We start from the raw sequence: 25,692 nt of genomic DNA on the forward strand, positions 1-25,692 counted from the left end.
GGGATAAGGGGCACAGAATACTCAGTTTGAACTAACACAAATTCTTGTTTGTGACGGCACATATCTGTCACTCTTGAATGACGGATACCATTTTACCTCACAAAGTACCCACTTTTTCTCTCTCTGCAACACTATTCATGTGGTCCCCTTTCTCCACTAACCCATTTTATTACCATTTTAACTCACAAAATATCCGCCACAAATGGTAACCCGTCACAAGGGAGACCAATTGTTGAACTAATTGGCTTAATGCTTATAACATTCTTAGAAGATAAAAGTGTATATTCAACTTTGTGTTAATACTAAATATACAAAGAAAAAAAAGGAAAATAAAAAGGGATATGTTCCCCCTAGAAATACTTTTCTTAAATAATCATTAATGCTAAGGCTCTAAGCTATTGATGATGAATAGACTTTGTACCTTATGGAAATATATTCCTTTATTCTTACAACTTAGAAAATGAAATGAGAACGTTGACAAGTAAAAAAAAAAATTAAAATGCCACTAATGAATGAGTTCATTCAAAGCTTCATAACTAGCTCAAAAAGGTTTACCCTAGACCTCTAAAATTTGCTTTACCTAGAAAAAACGACTCGTTATGATCCAAAATTATATATCATAGAGTATCGACTCAAACACTGTAGTGGAAATGTGTTGAATCAAGAACAGATAATAAAAACACAAGGTTTCTAGCCCAATTAATGACCGAATCGTCAAAATACAACTAAAATGGTAGCTTCGACCCGCCAACTACGAATTTAAAGTTCTCAACATGTCTAAACTCAAACAAACCCTCATAACCTAAGGGTTAAACCATTATTAATTACAATTAGGCTAACCTTAATCATGGCAGGATTATAATATACTCAAAAACCCCTGTTTCGAAGAGGGGTGCACTTGGTCTTTGCACAAGCAACAAGGGAGAGCTTACATATGTAATAATTCCTAAAAACACTAATTAATGTAATCTCTTTCTTGAATGTTGTTTCCAAAATCCAAGCTCCCTCTCTTCATTTTCCAAAGAGATCTTAAAAGACCAACATACTCTTAAGCGTCCCATTCTTCAAAAACCCACGAGCATTCTACTATTGAACGACGCAGAAATTTGTAATTAACAATTAAGTAAAAAATCATAATCCATAAAATTAAGATTTTCTGGTCCCCCACCTTCTACCTTCCCTAGGCCCCTCAACCCTTAAAGAAAAAGACATATTAGTGATAATTTTACTCCTAAATAATACAGAACCCATAAGCTGTATTACCTAACTTATTTTGTAAGACAAATTAAAAGTTATTAGTCTCTAAATGCAAACAAACAACGTACTCCTATTAAATTTGAGACGTGACACTGCGTTACAAGTTACAACCAAGTCTCAAAGTTTTTCAAGGTTTGCACGCGCTATCATGATTGATACAGAAGAATACCATAATCATACAGAAGAATTACATCCGAGATGTTAGAAATAATTTAGGAAGCAATAAGATGGTAAAGATGACAGAAAAATGGCTCAGAACAGTGAAGAGAGAAACAAGCAGAATTGCCCCTTGCCAAAAATTCAGGGGGAGCAATAAACCAAAGAACTAGGAAACATTGACTAAACAAGAAGTTTGGAAAAGCCTCAAAAGACATGATAATTTGCATAGTAGAATGGTATGGAAGACAAATTCAAAGAACCCCATCATTCCATATGTTTTCAGAAAGACAAAATCAGAGGTAAAAAATGCAGATTTCAATAGAAAAGGAAGCAAATGAGAACAAGGTCAGTTGCTCGAGGAAGGAAAATGAGGGAAGAACATGCCAAATAAAGCACTAGAATCAAAGAAAAAACCATATCCCCCATATCTAAATTCCATGATTAAGGATATAAGATTAGTAGCAATTTGGAAATAATACAAGGTTACTATAAATCTTAGTCAATCTTCGGTCAAAGTTTTGACAAGCCAATGACATCAATATTAGATCACAGAAACCACAGACATAGCCCACCACCTCACCAAATTTTAATAATTTATGCAAACAATAACTTAGACAAATCTTCTAATTTAATTTAATAATGAGGTGCACATAAGATAAAGAAGAGATGTAGACCCAAAAAAGTAACAAATTGGAAGGAAGCTCATGAAATTCGTATGCTTAAAAGAGTTTGTCTATTCTTTCTCACTCCTCTTACTCATTAGTACATATTTACATCTCCTTTCCTTTTTTTTAAACCTCGGAAATACTTATTTAAGACGGGTATTAATATTATCAATTCTTAAACTTAAAACAGGTTAAATACGGAGTAATAAGAAAAACTAGCATAAAGTTTGTCCCATATTGTTTTCCAAAGCGTCTTGTTTGTGACGTACTATATCCGTCACAAGCTGAAGACGGATACTCCTCCTCTCACAATAAAGCAAGTGAAAGGGCAAGTGGGTAGGAAATGGAGCACCCATTAATAATGTCACTTGCTTTTTGTGAGAGGGGCACTATCCGTCTTCAGATTGTGACGGATAGTGTCCGTCTTCAATGAGAATTTGTGTTTTCTAAATGGGTACAGTTGACCCGTTTTTTCTTAAGACGAATATGTCAGTTTTAAGAAAGGACAAACGGGGTGATATCTTTTCTTACCAAACAATAGTGATAGTACTACTCCCTACCATTTAACCTTTTTCTTATTTCCTTTTGATTAATTTCACTTTCAAAATTTCTTTCTGCCCAATTAACAATTGAAATTGGCAGATTACCAATCATCCTTTCCCCTCTATAGGAAACACCTATCATTGCTCCCAACAATCCTTTTCAACCTTAGAAACCTGAGCTTCTAAGATATTCCCCCTCCAATTCCCTTCTTACACCCTCTTCTTTCACTTTTTCTCCTTCAATTCTAACTCCAATTCCAATTCCCCTCCTTTCTCTCTCCTCCTAAATTCTCCATTTAAATACCCCCCCTTCATTGCACTCTTTTCCTCCCCTTCTCTCTTCACTTCACTTCATTTCGTTTCCACGAATCTTATACGATCCCTTGTTAATCCTCTGTTTTCTTTCCTTGATCATAAAAATGGACCCTAGTTCCTCTGTCAATGGATTCTATACCTTTCTTACAAGAGGCATAGACGATCTCGAAAGAGCATTCCTTTCTAACAACTTCATGTCAATCCAATTCCTTCAAAGAGCCCTTTCCCTTTTACGATCATTCCACTCCCAATTAACCCTTTTAGTCCAGAAACTCCATCTCCCTGTAGGAGACAAATGGCTTGATGAATACATGGATGAAAGTTCCAAGCTTTGGGAAGCTTGCCATGTTCTCAAATCCGGCATTTCTACCATGGAGAATTACTACTCCTCTGGCCTAAATATCGCCTCTTCCCTCGATGCACATCGCCATATCACTCCCCAAATATCCCGTCAGGTATGTGTGCTTATGTACATGCGTGTTTTTTTTTTTTTTACGGGTTATTTACAATTTCACCCAAAACCACCTTTTAAGTTCTTTGTCTAATCATGCATTTGCAACCTCTGATACACCCTCAAAGACGGGGGAGGTTAAAAAACTACTCTCTCCGTCCCGGTCAATTGTTGTCTTTTAGTTTTGGTCAAAAATCAAGGAAAAAGGAGGGGGTCAATTACTAAATGACAAGTGGACCAAATTTAGTGGGAATGATCAAATTGCTTATCAAGTTCATTCTTAAAATAGAAAGGACAATAATTGATGAGACACCCAAAATAGAATAAGACAACAAATGACCGAGACAGAGGGAGAAACAGAACAAAAAAAAGGAAACACCACATAGAATATATAATGGTAACAAAAAATATATAAGCCTTGATTTACTTTTTGCTACAAAACAGGTTGTTCGGGCGATATCAGGATGTAGAAGGGAAGCAATAGGATTGGAGGAGGAAAACAGGGCACTGATGGAGACAAGAATTCAAACACTCTGCCTACGATTCGATGAGAAGGTATCAATCGAGTCGAAGTTAAATGGGTTCAATGGGTTCAGAGGAGTATTGTATGCCATGAGAAATGTAAGCTCTTTAATTCTGATGATCCTGTTACATGGGTTAGTCTACTGTTGGCCAGAATCAAACTTCCTTGGAGGAGGGTATGAAGGGTGTACTATATTTGGGTCCGCTTTTATGGTATCAACAGCAAGGTTGCAACAAAGGGTAGCGGGTCAAATCAACCAGATCAATGGCGGGAGGGCAGGGATTTTGGTATACGAATTCAGGAGGTCGAAAGCCGCTATGGAAGAGCTGAAAGTGGAATTGGAGAGAAAAGGAGGGGAGAGAGTGGAATGGGAATATGAGGTGGGGATAAGGGAAAGAGTGGAGGATCTCAAGGGTTGTTTTGGAGTGCTAAGATCTGGTAGTGAGAATATTATTGGACAAATTGATGATTTCTTTGATGAAATTGTTGAAGGAAGAAAGAAGCTTTTAGACTTTTGTAGCCACAGGTAAGTCTAATTAAGGTAAAAAAAGAATTACCATTTACCAGTGATGGACAGAAAGCAGAGCACTCAAATCAAAAACCAAAAAAAGAAAAAAAAAAAAAAAAAATGACAAGATGGTTCAGCAAAAAATACACGTAGATGATCAACCAACAAAGGTTTGTAGGGTGTTGGAATTCACCCCACTTTTTCTTCCCACCTTGGTTCTTTTGGTAACAACAATAGTCACTAAAAACAGACTTCTTATACTGCCACTAACTTCATTTTGTGTCAAAAAATGAAATTAGTGGTAGTGTTGGAAGGCATTGTTGAGGTGCTAATTTATCAGTAACATGGTTCTTTTTTCAAGTCGTATTAAGAAGAACACGGATGAATCGAGGAGCTGATGTTTGTTCTTTATTGTCCTTCGGAGAAGGGCTTTTCGTAATTTATTATTATTATTAGTAGATGCAAAATATTAGTTAGGAATGTGTAGTAATAGTAGTAGTATTAATTTTAAATTATCGTCGTCCTACTATATGATTCTATTCTGTAAGCAAAGTCGAAAACTCTTGATCATGGATAATTTTCAATGTAGAAGGGGTTTCTATGAAAACAAAAAGTTCATGACTTCTATAGTTCTATCTATGCAGTAGTAGTTGTTTAACTTTAACATCAAATTACACGCAACAGCATGACAAAAAATGGACAGACCATATATAGTAAGCCGTTTTTACTCAGCTTACTTAAAAGAGAAAGCTATAGAAGATTCTTAACATTTTTCTATACCAAAGTCAAAATCTCTACTTTTCTCCTTAGCATCCTTTATTTGGCTAATTATAATTTTTACTTTGGTCCTTTCTGATGAGGTAACAAACAAACAATTTAACCTATCTTATCTTATTATCTTTTTTTTTTTTGGCACAAAGCGTTTTAAGTAAGAAGCATTATGACGGTATTCTCTCACAAAATAAAGTTTAAAATTCAATTCCGGAAAACGTTAAATCACCCCTCCAAGGCGATACTAGTCGGGCGATATTTGCTTATGGGCTTCCTTGTACAACTGTTCCTTCCCAAGGTAACTGAAAGAAAAGGGGTGCACTCTAGTAAATGAGTAAATGAGTAATCATTTCAGTTGAGAAAGAATGATGAAAAGGAGTGAGTTTTTAACAGTAGCAGGGTAAAAAAAAGATTCCAACGTAGTAGAGGTCTGGTAACTAAGCTTTTGAATGATTCGATTCTATTCCTACCCTTTAAAAGCAATGGACGTGATTATGATTCTCTCAAACTCCCCTGCCTGACATGTCTCTTCTGCACCTAACTCTCTTTTCTTCACTCTACTCTCTATAATAAAAAAGAAAAAGAGAAAAAAAAAACATAAAACCTGGGATAGCAGATTTCTCAGTCACACCGAAAATGTTGCCCTTTCAAGGGGGAAATTGTGGGAGGCAAAATAATACCCATCACTTCTCTCTGTCTCTCTCAACTAAATCTCATGCTTTTTGTCCATCCCCGCAAATTTATGCTTTGCCTCCTTAGGGTGTCCAAATTAGCTGTTCATGGAATCATGGCGGAACGACCTAATAGACTCAGCCTATTCCGGCTTAAAAAAGCATGCTCGGAATTTGCATTTTTAAACAATAAAAGATGTAGGTTCACTCATTAATATCAGTTTTAAATCTGCTAACCCTCTTGTCTGTCCGCTACAAATCCTTGTCAGCCTCAACCCTTGTTAAACCTAGGTTCGCGTTGTGGTAGCTTTAGTACTTGACTTTGGTTTTAATAACAAAACGGAAGACATAGAAGTAGGTCAAATAAAGGAAAACCATACGAAATAGGTAGCAAACATGAAGCATACAAAGCTTATGTTTCTCAGGCTTCACAGTTTCACCCTAATTCTGGGCACAAATTCTCATTTGTGACGGCCGATATCCGTCACAAGCTTGTGACGGGTCAGGTAAAACCCACATGGGTGGATAAGACAAATCATTTGTGACTCCTAAGGGATTAATTTTTGTTCTTATCTACCCTTGTGGGTGATATTTGACCCGTCACAAGCTTGTGACGGATATACCTGTCACGAAGGAGACTTATTGAATTCTGGGAAACCAGTTTCCTTCAAAATGCCAGATTTCAATGCGCAGGTAGGTAATCAAATGCAATTTACAAGTAGTAACCATGGGTTGAGTGGTTGACACTTTGACGGATATAAATTTGCGACGATGTTGCTAAATGAGTAGAGGTATCAAGAAAGGGCCATTTACATGCACGTGCAAGAGTCAACATAAAGAGTAGGTAGTCAAATTAGGTTTCATGATAATTGAAAATTGAAAGCTCAAAGTTCAGTATTGTCAATTAATCGACCTACTTGTGATTTGTGAAGGAGAGGAAAAGGGGACACACAAAATGGGACAGTTTACAAGTCTAGTTTCATAAATCTAGTTCCAAAGCCAAAGAAATTAGAGAAAGTGGCCCATAACATCATGGCCCAAAAGTCACCTTGTTTTGGAAGACAATGCACAAGAAGACACATTGTATAATCCAATACCTAATAAGTTAGTCATACATGGGGGGAGAACAATTGCTGAAAACACAGTACAAATTTCAGCAACATTTCATATCATCTACACGTTTAAAGTCTCTTCTAATAAAACAAACACAAATTCTCATTTGTGACAGAGGTACCCGTCGCAAGCTTGTAACGGGTACCGTTTCTTCTCACTAAATACCCATTGAGAGGTGAGTGGGAAGCACATGGGGGTGCCCCACCTTGTCCCCTCTCCCTTTTTGTGAGAGGTCACAAGCTTGTGACGGGATTAGTCCGTCACAAGCAAGACCAGCTCTAAAACAAAATCAGCAAAGAACATACTATTATCCTTCTTCAGGTTGGGTGAGGATTAAAAATATTGTAGCGAAAAACTAATGTTCACAGCTCACTCGGTTTACAGTCGTATGAGAATACTAATAAGAATTTTCGATTTCTAAGAGTCAAATGCTAACTATTCCTTGATTTTATAATTGACGAAGTAATGCAAAATAACTTACCATTGTGCCTATATTGTGAAGTAGTAATTAATTGGTACAATTAAAGGTGAAATTTATATTTACGGATACAATCTTACTATGATTTAGTTGAAAATTTTAGTTTTAACAATGACTTCAGCATGGATACGATCTGATACGGACGCATCATAGGCAGGAGTTTTTGAGGAATTACGAGAGGTAATAATGTTACTATAGTGGGTAGTAATTAGAGCTGATGTCAGGTAATCATGGTTAAGTGAAAAAGACCCACTCAGAACAACTATGGGAAATCATTTAAAGACAGGAGGAGCAAGACAAGAAGAAAAAATAACGAAAGATAGTACAAGCAGCTAGTCCTACGTACTTGCCAGATTCCTTCAACAATAGAGTTTGAGTGCTACCAGGTCGAAGAGATGTTCAAACTACATCCTGGGGCTTCAATGATGGGGATATGTTCAGGAATCGACAATGAGATCCTTTTATTGCAGCCTTTCTATTTTCTGTCTATATATCACATGCATTTGAAAGGAAGCTGGCAATCATTAGAGATTTGACTTACAACTAAGCCTACACTCTAGATACAGTATATTATTATACATGCTTGATAAAAAAAAAAAAAAAATAAAAAAAAAAAAAAATAAAAAAAAAAAAAAATGTAGCAAAATATTTGGCTAGTGTACAACAAACAAACAACTCAAAATCAAACACTAGTTGTTCCACTCTTTCAAAATCAAATTCTCGTCTGAGGCGTTACGACCTACTGACAAATTACGAAGTAAAACAAATGAATTTTTTCGTCTATAAAATAACCTTTGAAGCAGTATTGTGATAATAATACTCTCTTTTTCCTAATAAAAAAAAATAGTGCATGATAACTGCCACAGTGCATGACGAAGCAAGAAAAATAACACAACTCTTAAGTGTAACCTACAGAGTGATATTCCCAGAACATGTTCGGGGAATTCCGCTCTCTTATGCATCATCGGAACATGTTTGGGGAATTCTGCGCTCTTATGCATCATCGGACACTATCACCTATCTAAATTTCTTGAAAAGTTCCTAAGAACCACAAATCTAAGAGTCCAACGGAGTAAAAAAAAATGGACAGCTGGCCAAAGAGACTAGTTGAAATATGGACATTACATTTCAAAAATGACACACTATGTCTTACCTAAAAGGGAGTAATTTTTATGGTCCACTCAAAATTATAAACTCCGAGTTTCCAATGGAATATAAACTCAAGACTCTACAATCTGGAGCAATTTACAGATTCCTGACAATATATGTGCCACTAAGCCACAAAGGTTTAAATATGTAGTTATGACTTATGAGAATTCATTGCTGAAATCAGATTAGTAGCATGGCGATGGGACTATGTATGTACCTCAAAATGATTCATCAGAGGGAAAAGGAAGGGTCTCAGAAAGAACGAGCATTCTGAAAAAGAAGAAAAGAAGTAATATTAACCAAACCAGCAACAAATGGTTATAAAAATATTTTGCAGATGGAAAACTTAGGGAAATAGAAAAAGAAAAGGCAGTATTCACTCTCAATTATGCAGTAGCATACAAGCATCAAAGTTTATCTGCGAAAAACAGTTAGAAAAGACTACAGAGCAACTACATTTACAGGAGGAGAATTGTAGGTACATCGTACTAGCATTTCTCCATCTATCATGTCCATATGGCCTAGATCCTTCTACTTATGCGTAACACTAAACAACAACATCAGAGCCTTAATCCCAAAATGATTTGGGGTCGGCTGACATGAATCATCCTTTAGAACCGTCCATGGGTGAACGCAAACCTCAAAGTGCGAAAAGATTGAAAAGAAAAATTGAAAACAAAAGGAGAGTGAAACATAATACAAAATCCAGGTAAACTTATAGGTTTTAAAATCGAAGTCCGAATTTCTTTTATAAAAACTTGGAATTTAAATCGATAATAAAGAAAAAACTGAATTTCTATGATACACGTTGGTCACGGTTTACAACAGATAAAGTTTCAATAGAGAAATATTTCCGAAAATTTTCAAATCAAGCGGTGCAGAAACTTCTATAGTCACAGGAACTAGTTTAAGATCCAGTCCATATATTTCAGAAAACTGGAAAGGTTTCAGATGTACTCCGTACAATAGTAGCTATTCAAATACACAAAGCTCTTTGATGCATCAAGCCTTAACCCCCACTTAAGGAATTATCTACCATTTCATGCTGGTACAAGTGCTTGTCTTCTCCCATCCCTGGACAACTATCTCTTGGTACAGTTAGGATCTCCCTCACCCTTCCCCGGCTCATAATCTTCCTTTTGTGCTATTAGATATTAGAAGTTAGATAATAAAAACAAACAAAGGAAAGAATGTAAGCCTGCTTAAAAACGGGAGGTTGAAATTCCAAGTGATCTACCCGACTACGATACATAGCTTGATGATGAACTGTGAAGACAACAATAGGAGGAAATGTATTAAAATCCTAAAACTCTGTAGTAGCGAGAATTTCCATGTATTTGACTCAAAAACCAGATTTAGTGAAACACGAAAAGATCCAACCGATATTAGAGTATTAGTAAATGTGATTGTGAGGGTGAGAAGAAAGTGGATTTGAGCCAGTCACATGGCTTTACTAACATGTAAATAGCAATGCGCACTTGAAAATTGAAACTATTTTAATTCAAACTATTTCACAGCTCTCACACTGACACATAACACGACTACACAAGTGCTAATTAGGTGATCGCAATGCTTCGTTTTTTAATATAACATTTAATTTTCCCAGACGTTGTTAGTTCATTGGTAGAAAATACAGTATGCAAAATCATGACTGATTCTAAAGAAAATACTAACATAACCCTTGAAATCCACCATAATTGATATAGAGTACCATCTAGTTTTTCACTTCTTTCCACTTTCTCATTAGGTTTTTCCTATGATGATGCATATTAGTTATATCTCCTAATTCCTTGGTCAGAGGTTAGAGACTGCCCATGGTTTTCTGCAAACCTCGGTTATATTGAATGTTTACCTTAAAACAAAGGCTCCATGTTCTTCCCCCTGGTGGCAAGCCGCAAGCTTATGCTGATACATACATAAGGAAGAAGCCACGATACCTAACACTCCTCCCTTCACAAAATCACGATTTGTGCATTTCCTAAAGACGCTAAAACAGATATTAAGTTCCCTGATAAAATGACTATTCGATCATCTCTCGGACACTAACAAAACCATGACAAATTCATTCATTCGATAAATAATAGGACCGAAATCCTTTAGAATTGTCATCACTATTCATGACGTGACTCTTTCAATGCTAAAATCACCTAAAATCACCACATAAGTGATCGCAAAGCCTAAATGACGATGAAACTTACAAAACTACCACTTATCATGCTTAAATTAACTTTTTCATCAAAACAAACAAAAAAAGTAGAAAACATATTCTAGTACAATCTTAAGCTAATTAGCTAATTATTGTGATAACACTTAATTCAAATGATTAATTATCTAAGCAAAATAATTTTTTAGAAACAAAGAACCGAAATCACGTTACAAACTTACAACCTAATAGTATAATTATAGCTGAATTGATGCAAATTAAGTTTTCATAAACAAACAAAGAAACTGGATAACAATTTTCCCACAATCTTAAGCTAATTATCACAATAATAGTCACTCAAATAAAAAAATAATCATAAAAGTAAACTAATCACACCAGAAATCGTGTAAACAAACTTACAGTCTAATAAATAATTAAAGCGAAATCCACGCAAACAATATTGAGAGAATTATGACAATCTTCATACCTTTAATTGAATCAAATAGCATTGATCATATAAGCGAACTAACCGCTTCAAAAAACACACCAGCAATCGCGTAAACAAATTAACAATCTAATACACAGATTAACATAAACTAAAGCTAAATCAATGCAAGCAATACAGAAATCAAATATCCAAAGTTAAATAAGAAGATTATGACAGTCTTCATAGCTTTAATTGAATCAAATAATAAGTTTGATCACATAAGTCAGCTAACCACTTCGGAAAACACAACAGAAATCGCATAACACACAAATTAAAGCGAAATCGACGAAAACAATCTGAAATCTGACAATCTTCATACTTCAATTAAAACTAAATAAGATTAATCATAAAAGCGAACAAACCGCTTCGAAAAACACGCCAGAAATCGCGTAAACAAACTAACAGCCTATTAATCTAATACACAAATTAAAGCGAAATCAACGCAAGCAATACAGAAATCAAATAATCAAAATATCAAAGAAGAGGATTACGACAATCTCCATACCTTCAATTCAAGGAAAAGTGTAACAGCAGCAAAAGCAACGGCAACATCGTCGGAAAATACTGCATCGGAAGCATCGAAACCTACCGGAGTTCGCCGTCGACGTCGCTGGAGATTCCATTGAGGATGCGATGACGCGCCAGAGGTGTTTGTTGTTGGGTTTTTGGGTGTAAACGACGTCGTTTTCAGTTTTTACATGTCTAGAAGAGTCAATAGTCAAGATAAACTTTTTCTAATATAATATTGACTGGCTTGACTTTGTACGAAAGTTGTGCAATCGTGCATACGGAATATTTTGGAAGAAATTGATAATTGAGTCAATATGGGGCCAAATCTTCAAAATCATGTACGGAGTGTTAAATAAGCGGGTACGGAGAATGATTTTTGTTTAAATTGAGATGATTTAATTTGAAAGTTGATGGTTTAACCCAAATTCTCATTTGTGACGGATAAAAACGGTTGACCAAAGAATTTGTTTCATTCCCATGAGTGGGAATCGAACTTCTGACCTCATGGTTAAAGGATGAGGTGAACAACCACCACACAAAACCCATGGTTACAAAATTCGTCACTTTAAAGAGACGTGAGACAAAAGGGGCAAGTGAAAAGGGGTTGTGGGAGATCTCTTTGAAGAAACCGTCACAAGCAAGACTCTTTGATGGTTTAATGGCGTCGCACTAATCCTTGTCTCTATTGATTATAATTATGATTTAAACATATTCCAACTAGTAGCAAAGCCAAGATTATTCTCCGTACCGTTTATTGTGCGGAGCAGGCGTACCCATGAACAGCTATATTCCAGACCTAGGTCATAGATGTAGCATGTCAATGACTATAACATTGGAGTTCAATTGTTTGTCTTCAAGTTATAGTTTATTTTAAGCAAGATAATTTTGAGTTGTGGCTCGAGCTTGCACTTTGATTTATGTAGCTAATAAATTGTCGACTTTGAACTACATGGACTTGTTAGTTCGTGTGTAAGAAACTAGCCGAAACTCGAAATGAAAAGGTCATTTAAGCTCTCTTCTGTAGCACCAAAATAATAAAAAGAATTTGAGTATGTTGATTATCAATCGTGGTCTTCAAAACAAAGTTCACCACGCTACTAGGAGGCTCGATAAAGTGCGACGGAATATTTAATGGAACAATTAGAGAAGAATTCGTGTTACAGTTATCTATGATCTACAGGTTACATTTCTATATACAAATTACAAACCCAGCTCGAACAAATACGAGTAGAACCATCAATTTCATACATCATCTAAACGATACAGTTAGATTTGTTAAGTGTGATACAACTGCAAAATTGAACGGTAGAGGAAGCTAGAATATTAGCCTTGCTCCTTATAAGGAGTCCAAATTAGTTTGGAAACATCGACCTCCAGACCTCCGCGTCCAGCTGCCTTCAGATGACGGTCCAAGACCTTCGGATCTGCACATATGACATGCTGCCCCTTGCGATATTGTATCAATTCAAGACTCTGGAGGGTCTGAAGGATATCTTCTGCTTTAATGGCGGTCATATCACTGAGCTCCTACAATGGAGAAGCCACAACCATTAGTCCATTACAACATAAGACAGAACATATTTTTCAGATACTGACGTACTGTAAAATTTTACTAGGCCGAACATTGATCTAAAGAATAAAAAGTTGGTTTTTTGCTGCAAATGTTGCTATAATGCATTCCTGGTGGTTATGAATTTGGCAAGTAAATCATGAGTGCTGCCACTCGATGTTTGTACCAACTTCATGAAGAGCACAAGGAATTGTGTGCCGCAGACAATTCGCAAAGAAATTTAATGTTACATAAACGCCCTATTACGTAATAGAATCCCTGACCACCATATTATGTTATTTCCTGTAGATATCACACCATAGAGATAAAACGCCTGACATGCCAGGGAATTAACTCAAATTTCAAATCTTATAATGTGGTGAAGATAATGCACTCGGTCCACATTTTCAAATCATGGACACAACTAGCTACAGTACATCCCCGGTATCCCTATACTGAGATTAGCAACTATTACCAATACCGCATTTTTATACTACGCAACTGCTTGTATGAGATGGTTTCACAATAACTTATACTAGCTATTACATCCGTGCTATTCCTATACAAAGATTCACAGCCGTTGCCAACACCGCATTTTTATACTATGCGTATTTTTTACATTAACTTTAATGGACAGTAATCCTTTTAGCTAGTATATATTTCCATGATGTTTGGGACCATTTTATCATTGACACTATTTTATTTGGTGAACCATTTAATATCATTCGAGAGTTCAGGACTTTAAGTGACGCTTTTACTTTCAATTCTAGAAAGGGTCTCAAGTTACTGGTTATACTATGATAATATGCATATACCTTGATAGAAATGTTTCCCTTGTGTTTCTTCAAAATATCCAGAAGAACACGTGTCCAGTATCCCCGGTAGCTCAGCATCCCCAGATCTGAGAGTGGTCTTTCTGGTGTGCCGACTTTAGCTTCTTTCTTTGAGAGTTCATAAGCTATTATAAACATATGATGTTAACAACAAAAGATTTTACAGAAGACTTTCAATTAATACAATATTAAACACGCATTTGTGTTATGGCCATGAACAGAGATATCACTATCATCGAATTCTAACAAGTCACTTGTGGACTTGTGGATATACTGAAGACAGAGAGCTTACAAAATGCAATAAGGAATTTGCCATAGCCTTTCCTCTGATAAGGTGGAAGGGTAAGGATACATGCCAAATTATAGGCTTCCTCCGAGTGTTTTTCCTGCATAAACAAAGAATAGCTCAGCAATGAAATACAGGAAGCCGGAATCGTACTACGCTAGTAAACTACTGCCATGGCCCATAGCATCAAGATCACCGAGGAACTTAGGAAGACGGCCAACCAGAAATGAAAAAAAAAAACCATTCTGACACAACTATGCCTTATTTTTAGCAGGGTTGAGGACTCCGTTAAGTACAGTAATTCAATAACTAATTTTGTAAGAAGTGAAAGATAATACAATAGCAAAACCAGATGGCTGACTAAAGCATACTACACCTACAATAACGGCTTGTTTCCATTGGGAGTAAAAGCAAAGAATTTCACAAAAATAACTCATTAATGTGCGATGAAACAGAGGAAACAAACACGATAAGATGGTAAAGAGTACACAAGGTAACAAATAACTGTTTACATATATCACAGGCGAAGAGCTAAAATTGACATCTGACAAATATTAATGCAATAATAAAGTTCCAAAGCGGCTAACCATACCTTGGAAAAATAACCAACCATGTGACATCCTCGATCATCACACTCACAAAGGACATAAAACAGGAACAAGTCAACATCATAATACAGTGTCTTGTGGTCAAGGAATAGCTTTGCCAGATAACAAAGGTTTTGCCCATACACCTTGTTCTTTTTGCCATCAACCTATATAAAAGCATAGAACAAACAAAAGGCTTAAGCTTAACAGAAATTAGATTCATACGCGCTAAAATTTAATCTCATCTAAGAACATTAACTACAATACAACAAAGAATGACAGGAGTGGAGTTAGAAGACAGTACCTCAAACATTGACAATGTCCCACTTCGATAGATCTCATCTCCAGGAGGATGCTTAAGGTCACACTTTTTCTGGAATCATAAGTAAATTCAATTCATTATTCAGTTCACAAGTTTAGCTCTGCCAAGATAAGAAAGAAAACTGGCATCGTATAAGTTACATCAAACAATACAATATTATATTCTGGGTCCTCAACTAAGTGGAAACAAAAGCAGTAACTGCTGCTAAGCTATGTACAATAACACAACAATCAAATTCCAAGCATTCATGAGTTGAATTTCGGTAAAGGAATGTATTGCAACTACAGAGAGACAGCTTACCATATGACGTTGTAGCTGTTCTTTATGTTTCATGAAATTGAGGCAGAACTCGCAGAAAAACAGCTTTACGCAATCATTGTACTCTGGTGGAAAGGGAGAGAAATACCACGTCTCGATCTCATATTTACCCAGTTCAATAGTTGCTATATTTTTCACTTTTGTGAACTCCTCGTGTTCACGCAAACTTGCAGCATCCAGCTCCTCATGACCCTGCATATTTAAGGATATAAAACTCCGTAACTAAGACAAACTGACCGAATAGATAAGTCACTTCCCAACTGGCATATTTTTAGATTTCATATTATAGTCTCATTATAATTTTCGCTTTTGGGAACTAACGACATTGTTCCAGAATCCTCCGATCCAAGGTTCAGTGTCTTAAATTTGTCAAACTATGATACTATTGGAGTGCATGAAGAAATATCAGCTAGAGGAAGAGTGGGCCAAATAGATTCAGGGATTTCGAATATGTCTAATGGCCAATGTAACTAACAAACATGTTCATAAATACCATCTGGCCATGATTCTTACAAGGGACTTGGGAGTTTAATAACATGATGTACATCCACCGTGTTATAAATTTAAGTTGTGGTGACAGATCGTCAAATATACAAGGATAGAGTCATGAAAATGGCGTTGAATTCTTTACCAACAATCCAACATAGGTGCTTAAGTAGCATGGCTCAGCATGTTTTTTTCTATTTCCCTACTATAATCAATTATCTTGAACATAAGCTAGGGGTAACTAAAACAGACTCACAAAGCTAGAATAACAATGCAGTGTATTACGTACCTCCACATGGATCTCATCAATCTTACGTTTCTGATGTCGAGTCATCTTCAAGCTTGTCACCTACAACAAAGAAAATCAAATTGAAGAGAATGGATTCACTTCTAAACAAAACAAAAAGGACCCATTGAAAAAAAAATCACAATGCTACATAATCCATCATAGAGTTAATTTCCCACACGAGAAGCCAACTAAAGCAGATAATAATAAACAGACTGACAGCCACAACTAGCATAATAAAACTAAGATAGCCAAAAAAGGTCCTAATAAGCACACCTTATCCTCCACTTTCTCATCAACAACAGTCTCTACCGAATCCAGGTCCAGTTGGTCAAGCTTGATCCACTCGTCAAGCCTTCTGTTAACTGAAACATAAATGAATAAAAGACTACCTTGTGAACAAGAAACTTCTCAAGCAGGCTCACAGCATGTCTACTTTGATGAACCTTTATCCAGACGCAATCAACAGACGTTACAGTGAACTTAAGTCATATACATTAACAGAAACACACAGGCAAAGCAGTTGGTGCTCCCCAGGAAAACAAAGTTACCAATTCTTGATACAAGAAGTCACATAACATCCGAACACCAAAATTCCAAAACAAAAGAAAAGCAAACTTTAAACCTCTATAGAACTTTCAAATTTTCCACTAAGATATAAAAGAGGACAACAAACATCGAAATGAATTATTAACATTAACGGGGAGATATAGCAGTAAAATTTCACTGTACAGAGAAAAGTGCAATCCACTAAGGCTTTGATAATATAAATTCTATAAATTATCCACAGGAGGAGGAAAAAGCAATCAACATCTTCTATAGAATCATTAATCATACTATTAGCCAGAGAAAGAAAAGCAGGCTACCAAAACGACCAACTTACATACGAGGAATGACCGACTATTTTAAGACTTTTGCATTGGCTGACTCAACTTCTGCCATAACCTGACATTTTTTTCCTCCTATATCAACATCACCACCATCAGTCTCGCGATTAACAGAAAATGTGTTCAACATACTCGAGATAGCATGAAAACCCTTCCAACATACCATCCTCTCACTCTTACTCTTTGTTTAAATAGCAAAATATGAGAGAAAGGGAGGGGAGGGGGATAGAGAGAAAGGAAAGGGAAGGAAGAGAAGGGGAGTGGGAATGGAGAATGGAGGGATACAATTTCCCTCCAAATCTTTCCTATAGTGAACGGATTTTGATTAGGCTTGGAGGAGGGAAAATGGATCCCTCCAAATCTCTCCCCCTCCATTTCCATCCTGCCCCATTTGTTATCCAGACAAGGGAATGTGTATCCCTCCCTCCCCAACCCCTCCCTTTCCGTCCAAAACACCTCATCCAAACAAGCCATTAGTTTGGAGAGAGGGATTTGGAGGAAAAGGAAGGGGGCAATTTCCTTTGCCTGGTTAGTGAAAAGATGTACGTGGATTGGGAGAGGGGAAAATGAATCTTGTCATCTCTCTCCTATAAGGCAGAATAAAATCCCTACAACATAGAAATGATTTGGAGGTAAAACTCATTTGCTCCATTCCCCTCCCTTTCCCTCTTATCCCATCCCTTCCTCTTTTTGAATCCATTTTTTGAACCCAAACAAATCCTTAGGGCTTGTTTGGATGGAGGGATTTGGAGGGAAAGAAATGGAAAGGGAGGGAGAGTAGGGGATTTAAAATCCCTTGTTTGGATAGCAAATAAGGAGGGAGGGAAATGTAGGGATCCATTTTCCCTCCTCCAAGGCAAGCCAAAAACTCTCCATAATAGGTAGGATTTGGAGGGGAATTGTATCCAAACACCCACTCCACCTCCCCTCCCTTTCTCTTCCCTCTTTCCCCCTCCCCTCCCTTTCCCTCCTATTTTGGTATCCAAACAAGCCCTTACTCTTTGTTTGGACTGGAAGGAAAAGAGAGGAAAGGAATTTGAAGGGGGGCAATTATATTGTTTGGATAATAAAATGGAGGTGGGGGATCTAAAGGACGACAATCCTGCGTAATGAACATAGTACTTGTAATTGCAACAGGTATATTCGACTCCAAGCCATGCATGAACAACATCACAACAAAGAGGTTCATATGCATCTAAATCACTAATTTCTAACACTATCACTAAAGCCTCTTTGGTTTGAACTTAATTTCAATTAAGTCCCATTCACTTCATTACATTTCATTTTTACTCTTCGTGTTCAAGTCAGTTCAGCTTCTACGATAAATTCAGCTAAGTTTAGTTTAGCTCACATAGTTTCGCCCTTTGTTCGGATAGGGAAAATTGAGGGAAATGGATAGGAAGGGAAAGGGAGGTAGCTGAGCAAACGGAGACGGTTTGCCTCCAAATTCCTCTATCCAAACAAAGCCTCGGTCCAAAAGAACGGAGCCTAAAATCATCTATGGAAAGCTAAAACTTCACAAAACCCTAATTCAAATCAACAAAAACAGCAATCCAGCCAATCAACACAATTATCCACACACACACAACATAAATAAAACAGTAAAACCCTACCCAAAATCTGATAAACATGAAAACCGAAAGCGAACGTCGAGCATACATACATTCGGTATAATGAACATAATACTCGTAATCATTGATACCGCCATACGGAGTTCTACGACGCTCAATAACTTTAACAGGATGATATTTGGCATCTCTCCACCTGCATAACACTCGAGTTCCCACCTCTAATGGAAGCAATCCGTTTTTCCGTCTCTTTAAAGCGTCGTTTACAGCCGGATTATTCCTTCCGCCACCGTTGTCGCCGCCTCTCGCCGGCGGATGAAGTTCGACGTTGATGTGTTCGTGGTGGTGATGGTGGCGGTGATTTTGTTCGACATCGTCGTGAATTAGGGTTTTACCGCTTTGAGATGGTGGATCTAATGACCCCATTTTTTGGGTGATTTTAACTGGAAGCTCGACTTGTGGTTGTTTCTTAGACCGGATAGCACTTTGTATAAACCGTAGGTGTATCTCTCGTTGGTAATCGCCCGACTAATCGGTTAGTCTTGTGTAAGGCGATTATACAATTAAATAAGGTGAAGATGGGGTGGACGACTGGAAGTGAATGAGGGGCAACCCGGCTTGCCTCATGAGCCGAAAAAGACGGCATGGCAGCAAGTTGGTCCAACGTATCCTCACTAAGATCGGCACACGGCCATCTCATTTAACTTGTCTGATGAGTAAGGATTCTTTCCATTTTCTTAAAAGATATGGGAAAATTGAGGTCCATTACTTTTAATGGTTCGGATTGAATTCTAGTCATACGGGTGGTTATAAATACATTTAAGTAGTACGGTAAATAAGTAAAAATGAGATATAGAATATAATATGGGTGTATTAGAGAGAAAATGGAGATAAAGAAATTGAAAAGGTCCAAATTACTTTCCGACTTGGGTCGGTAAAGGACTAGTCAAAATTTATCTACTTGGGTCAAAATTGAGGGAGCGCACCCAACTCGCTCCATCAAATGAGTCAGTCCGAAGTAGAGAGTGTTTAGAGGTGCGGAACCGAAATGCCTGAACCCAGGCATCGGACAACCTTTTGCCCTAAAACCCGAGACCGAACGGTTAGGTTGGGATCCGAATGGAACCCTTAGAGTTCGGTCTTTGCCGGGCTTAAACCAAATCGTTTCGACTAAAAGAGTAACATAAGGATTTTTTTCTAAGGTTGGGTCGGACCAGAGATTGATCACTAAATATTTGTAGTCCTGGACCGGCATGTACCCGATTTGGACCGGCCCTAATCAATCTAGTTTGTCGGTTATAGACATTTTATGAACACCTCTATTGTAATAACTTGTATTAAATAGCTAGGGTGCTCGATCTAATACATCCAAGTTGCTAGATCGAGCAAACCATTGTATACTTTAAGGGAAAGTTGTGTCAGATTAAGAATAGCTCCTAATTCGACCAACTTGAACGAGCGGGTGAATAACCCGGTCAAGTCGAGGGTGCTCGATCGAGTAAGTCCCTCTCACTAGATCGAGCAACTCATATATTACAACATCGTATTTTATTTTATTTTCTGTAAGTTTGAGATGTTATTATATTATTATTCTAAACTATCCTAAACACGTCCTAGGTTGTTTAAACCCAACTAGTTTTGTCACCCGTGCAATACACGAGATAGTTTTATGTTTTCTTAGGATTTTGAAGTTTATTTTATCCATAAAATTGAACGTCAGTGTTTGAATATAAACTAGTTTAGATGCCCGTGAATCTCACGGGTCGTTTTTTGGCTACTTTTCTTGGTTATGTTATTCATTCTACCGTTTTTAGTTTGTTAAGTGGCCGTTTAAAGCGAATTTAGCTATGCTATTAGTATTTTTTTTTTTTTGTATAGGTTAGCCATTAAGTTGGGGACGAAATTGTAAATTAAGCAGTAGTACATATAGTGTATTGACCAATGAAAAGATACGACAATTAAATGAAAGGAAACTATTGTTTAGGGGTTTAGCCAGAAAAATAAATGGCAACTCTAGACGGAGGCAATAGATTCTTCTTGCCGTGTAATTTCAGTTGTGCCTTTTTCCCTACTCATTATATTATCCATTAGCTCTTTAGGTGGTGGTGTTACGTGGGGTGGTTGTCTCCGCTAATTTTGGACGCTTTCTGTTTGTGTTGCACCTCGCCAGATCGGTGTCTTGTTTTGTTATTATTGTCCTGCAAAAAAGTTGGAATTGTTATAGCATTAAACACAAATTAAAGCATAATAAATATTAAATTTTGCTGTTTATTTGTTAGGAAGATTTAAAAGCAATTAAACTTAAAAGTAAATACTAAACTTTAAATTTTATGTAACGTTATATATTTCTCAAAAATCATATTACCTAAAAATTAATCATTCATTTATTTATTTTAAAGTTATATAAAGTTAAAACTAATAAAAATTATGTAGCGAGTAATAATATTATTAAAATCAAAAAAGGAAAAAATTATATATATAACTGTTGAACAATGCTGCGAACGCTTCTTACTTAATCATAGTTTAATGTGTATGAAATTTACTTACTTTTCTGCTTGTTTTCGTTTTTCTTTGTTCTCTGGTGTTGTGGTTGAGAGTAGCTTCCAGGAATTGTCATCGGAGTCATGTACCTGTTGTTTATTGTTCATGTTAAATCATTTAAAACGTCCGTCTTGTTTTTTTTGGCGGCCTTGTAGTAGTATTGCAGTGTTTACTTTAGTAGTGTAGTCCTACGTACCTGTTCTTTTTCATTATTGGCGTTGTTTGGTTCTTCGAATTTTGGATTTGTTGGCATTGTCTTGTCCTTTAAGTTCTCGCTCGTTCCCAAATTTGCTCATCCCGACCTTGACTTTAAATGTGTATTCTTTGCCAATACATTCCTGTAAAATATTAAAAACTCTTTCTTTTCCATCATCCTGCAAGGGGTTGGATGTACATGAGAAGTAATTACTTTCAATTATCTTTCTAATTTCTCACAACCTAACAAATAGTCTTCTTTTTTTCCCAACACCAAGCCAAGTGAATAAATCGGTCATTAAAACAACATATACAATCTAGAAAGACTAATTGGGCCTCGAGGGTCAGATTGTCAACCAAAAATTGCTTTATTTAAACCATGTTTGTTAAAGATTTTTTCACATGCCATTAGAGTAGCATGGATATGGTACGCACACAAATTCAGGTACTGAGAGGCTATGCTCATAGTTTAAAGCTTGTTAGCATGGAAACTGTCCACCGTTTCAAACTGGTTAGAAGTTCAAAATAGAAAAGGTAAAACAACACTACCCTTTGTCTCCAGCTTCCTCAATTATACACAATTACTTCGACATTTCTTGTACATATCATTTTGCTCCGACATTATGGTGGGTTGTAGAATCCTATTAGCAATCTATTAGCAATCCGTTTAGTTTGGTTTCGTGAGTTTTTGTGCGTTAGGTTCTCTGAAAATCTTATAATGGGTTTTCTCATGTATAACCTAACAACCCTTGTCGAAATCAATTTTATGAGAGAAGTATTCTTTAAGAGTCACAAAAATTCATCTCATTAATAATTAGCAACAATGATTTGACGTACGACGAAAAATATGGGCAAAGAACTACTTACCTCAAGTTAGTTGGTTTAGAGAAAAACTTCGATGGTTCATGCGTTGACCAATGAATTATACCCTAACCTGCACTTGGTAACAATCAAAAGTACGCGATTCATTAACGGATTTTGTTTTCCATGATCACAAACAAAATAATTACACTAATGACAGAGAAATTGTACAAAGTCGGAAGCGCTCCATATAATCACAAAAATAAATTATTTTCCATTGTGTGTAAGTCAGCAGAGGAGGTTGGTTAATCTGTACCTTTCGAAGTTATCCTGGCTTAACCTGCGGGTTGAGAAACGCGTACGAACTGAATAAAAAATTGATTAAGCAACGAGCTTTGAATATACAGAGCAACATTGAAGCCTCATATAAGAGTAAATGGTTTCAAGGGAACTAAACTCTGAGAAATAATGGCCTAAACTAAGTATTGCACAACAATTAAGGGATACAATTTGAAGAGATTTTTCAAGGGTTAAGCTTGTCAGTTAACCAATCTTTGTAAAGTAATTAAAGGACCAAAATCTCTGAAGATAAAAGCATTAGTAGAATAAAACCTGAACATAAGTACATAACACACAATATGCTTAGGGAACCTCTTTGGTACGGTAGAATTGGTTAGAACAAACTCATACAGGTGAGTGTCCTGTTTTTTAGCTTAACATGAACATCGTAAAACTATATTGGAGGTATTTTGTAGATCAAGACCATACGGAGCTATTGTATTGTCTAAATGAACCATTGTCATTCAAACCCAACCTAGCAAAACAATGTAATGTCGTCATTGTTGTCCCATGATCCTCCTTAATGCATTTTAGAGATATAAGCTGAGAGATTGGCCAACAAATCAACTTATCTGATATCAATCAGTTTACAAAGATAAAATGATAGTCTTATCTAATTAAAAGCTTTAGCTACCCAAATTAAACAAATAATAAAAAAAAAGGCAATGCGGACTATCAGTGCAACTGATTTTTATACATAATTACATATGCATTTTTATACAACTTGTGCCATCTTAAACTTAAGGCAGGTTGTGCCGGACTGCCGTCTTGAGGGAGACTTACCGTTTTTTTTATTGGTGGAGAAAATGGAGGGTCTTTGTCCTGCAAAATGGATCACACGAGGCCATCAATTGGAGTACTGGGGAAACCCAAAACCCAAACAATATACTAACAGTATTAAATAGAACTCTAACAAATTTAGTTCGTCCCAAAATCATTTCCATGTCGTTAGTCTCTGGAGAATGCAAATTAGCGAAATAAGGAGCAACTACGACGGCAATAAGCATTGCGTATATCGATCGGCAAAAGGCGATAATCATCAATATGTTAAATCAATCAAACAATAGCAATTAAATTTAAATTATGCGTAAACATGAGATGAATCAAATGAAATGAATAGAATCATACCTGTTTGTTAACCTGGACGGTAGCACAAGATGAAGGTCATAATACCGATTCCGTCTAAATACTGTAGATGATGATGAATATGCGAAGAAACGGTCGAATAAATTGATGGGAAAGATAAAGAGTAATAATATACTATAATAAAGAGTAATAATATACAAATCATGTGAGTTAATTGAGTTGCTATTATTGTTTGGGTCGTTTCTGTAAGAGAGGAAGGTGAAGGGAACTCCATTAATGGTGCGTTAATGGTGACAACCGTTTTGGGAAGGGAGAAAGTTTTAATACTTTCATAATATCGTAAGTTTAAATATTATTTATAGATTGGTGATGTGCCATTTAGTGCAACCTTGTCATTCATAAAACAAATGTGGCATTCCATTAATCAGATGTGGCATTTTTCAATCACACGTGGCTTTAATGACGTGGACTTTAGGAGCCATTTTAGTTTAGGCTTTTAGTAGTATTTTATAGATGTGTAACAAATTCTTACACAAATTACAATATATAGTATAAGACAAATACTTTTTTTTTTTAAAAAAAAATAATCCCTCTCATCCAAACCAAAGGTTACATTTGACTTTATTACGCTTGCCGATGCGCGTTTTGCAACGTAAATATCTTTAGTTACACATTATTAAAAATCATAAAAACTTAATATTCTAATAGCATTCATGACGATGAATCGAACAAGATCTCGCATGACTATGTTTTCTCTTATACATTACTAATAATATCAAAGATTCTCTACAATCATGAATAGTGCCAAAAAGTCAAATGTAACATTTGGTTTGGATGGGAGGGAGTATAAATAGTTTGAATTACGAAGACAAATATTTCTTTTGTCAATTACGAAAATAAAGATATGTGAACAAAATAGTTATCCAAAATTTGCACCGGAAACTTTCCAACCCATTAACATAAAATATGTGCTCTTTTATTTGAGTCTATCTTTAAATAAAACAATATAATCATAACTTATCACTTTCCACAAATATTATCCTACAACTGGTTATATAAAAGTTATGTACAACCGTGTCAAAGTTATCGAGCTTTCACACAAAGTTGTTGAGTTATTTTACAAGTTATTGAGCTATTTTACGAAGTTATTGAGCTTAATAATTATTCTGTTAAGCTCAACACTTTGTATCATAACTCGATAATTTTGTTAATAGAGCTCGACAACTTTGTAACAAAACTCCACAACAATGAATAAGTTGTATATACAACCGGTTGTATAATACATTAACTGATCACTTTCTACCTTGCGTTTTTTTACCTTTAATTTTACTCAATTTTGTGTCTTTTGTATTTCTTCCCTTTTGAAATTATCCAAGTGATGTTTTGCCTTATCTCCATTCACGTGCGTTTCATGATCCTTTAAAGTTTATATAAAAAATATATTGACCAAAAGTTATACATCAGCATGACAAAAACTTGACAAACTAACCAAAATACTGTCACATGTAAATCATTTAAATTAAACCAAATAGAAAACATGAATTCAAATATAAAGGAACAACAACAACAACAACAATACCCAGATTTCTTAATCTTTTTCCGTAGGAAATTTATATTTGAATTCAAATGGACACAACAACATGAATTCAATATAAAGTATATGCTTTATTGGACACAACAACAACAACAATAATACCCGGATTTCTTCATTTTTTTTCCATAGAACATTTTTTCTAGTATCACTTTCTTCAAAAAAAAATTCAATCTAGCTTCTTGATTTTTACCGCAACTAAAATCCGACTTTATTTGCTCTCCATTTTAGCCATGGAGAACTATATTTAGTCATTTATCTTAAGATTAAATGTA

General features: G+C 36.0%; 2 protein-coding genes and 2 long non-coding RNA genes across 8 annotated transcripts; 1 reads left to right on the forward strand and 3 right to left on the reverse strand.

Moving 5' to 3' along the window:
* Positions 1-2,656: 2,656 nt before the first annotated feature.
* LOC141586273 (uncharacterized) lies at positions 2,657-5,033 on the forward strand. The gene is made up of 2 exons (XM_074407447.1): positions 2,657-3,393; positions 3,834-5,033. The coding sequence occupies exons 1-2, from the start codon at positions 3,043-3,045 to the stop codon at positions 4,440-4,442; spliced, it is 960 nt and encodes a 319-aa protein (XP_074263548.1). The 5' UTR covers positions 2,657-3,042; the 3' UTR covers positions 4,443-5,033.
* A 2,604-nt stretch (positions 5,034-7,637) lies between these two features.
* Positions 7,638-12,082, reverse strand: LOC141586274 (uncharacterized). Of its 2 annotated transcripts, XR_012519490.1 has the most exons (3): positions 11,738-12,062; positions 8,820-8,872; positions 7,638-7,939 (listed from the first exon to the last, which is right to left on the reverse strand). It is a non-coding gene; the product is annotated as an uncharacterized LOC141586274 (long non-coding RNA). The 2 variants fall into 2 exon arrangements; XR_012519489.1 differs by lacking the exon at positions 7,638-7,939 and having other exon boundaries at positions 8,212-8,872; positions 11,738-12,082.
* Positions 12,083-12,852: 770 nt separating this feature from the next.
* Positions 12,853-19,425, reverse strand: LOC141586271 (histone acetyltransferase of the MYST family 1-like). The gene is made up of 9 exons (XM_074407446.1): positions 18,960-19,425; positions 16,686-16,774; positions 16,413-16,472; positions 15,620-15,829; positions 15,302-15,370; positions 15,003-15,164; positions 14,417-14,510; positions 14,107-14,249; positions 12,853-13,269 (listed from the first exon to the last, which is right to left on the reverse strand). Exons 1-9 carry the CDS (start codon positions 19,288-19,290, stop codon positions 13,066-13,068), a joined length of 1,362 nt encoding a protein of 453 aa, XP_074263547.1. The 5' UTR covers positions 19,291-19,425; the 3' UTR covers positions 12,853-13,065.
* Positions 19,426-20,755: 1,330 nt separating this feature from the next.
* Positions 20,756-24,335, reverse strand: LOC141586275 (uncharacterized). Of its 4 annotated transcripts, XR_012519493.1 has the most exons (7): positions 23,869-24,335; positions 23,524-23,562; positions 22,718-22,741; positions 22,468-22,534; positions 21,602-21,779; positions 21,412-21,494; positions 20,756-21,062 (listed from the first exon to the last, which is right to left on the reverse strand). It is a non-coding gene; the product is annotated as an uncharacterized LOC141586275 (long non-coding RNA). The 4 variants fall into 4 exon arrangements; XR_012519494.1 differs by lacking the exon at positions 22,718-22,741; XR_012519492.1 differs by having other exon boundaries at positions 22,718-23,562.
* Between the last annotated feature and the right edge of the window lie 1,357 nt (positions 24,336-25,692).

Source organism: Silene latifolia, chromosome 6 (genome assembly GCF_048544455.1).
Source record: "Silene latifolia isolate original U9 population chromosome 6, ASM4854445v1, whole genome shotgun sequence".
NCBI lineage: Eukaryota > Viridiplantae > Streptophyta > Magnoliopsida > Caryophyllales > Caryophyllaceae > Silene > Silene latifolia.

Coding starts and splice junctions, on each gene's coding strand:
- LOC141586273 (XM_074407447.1), top strand. CDS start 3,043: ATGGACCCTAGTTCCTCTGTCAATGGATTCTATACCTTTCTTACAAGA. Junction 3,394..3,833: donor CTCCCCAAATATCCCGTCAG/GTATGTGTGCTT, acceptor GCTACAAAACAG/GTTGTTCGGGCGATATCAGG.
- LOC141586271 (XM_074407446.1), bottom strand. CDS start 19,290: ATGGGGTCATTAGATCCACCATCTCAAAGCGGTAAAACCCTAATTCAC. Junction 14,511..15,002: donor TGGTTGGTTATTTTTCCAAG/GTATGGTTAGCC, acceptor TTGTTTATGCAG/GAAAAACACTCGGAGGAAGC. Junction 13,270..14,106: donor AGGGAAACATTTCTATCAAG/GTATATGCATAT, acceptor TCTCCATTGTAG/GAGCTCAGTGATATGACCGC.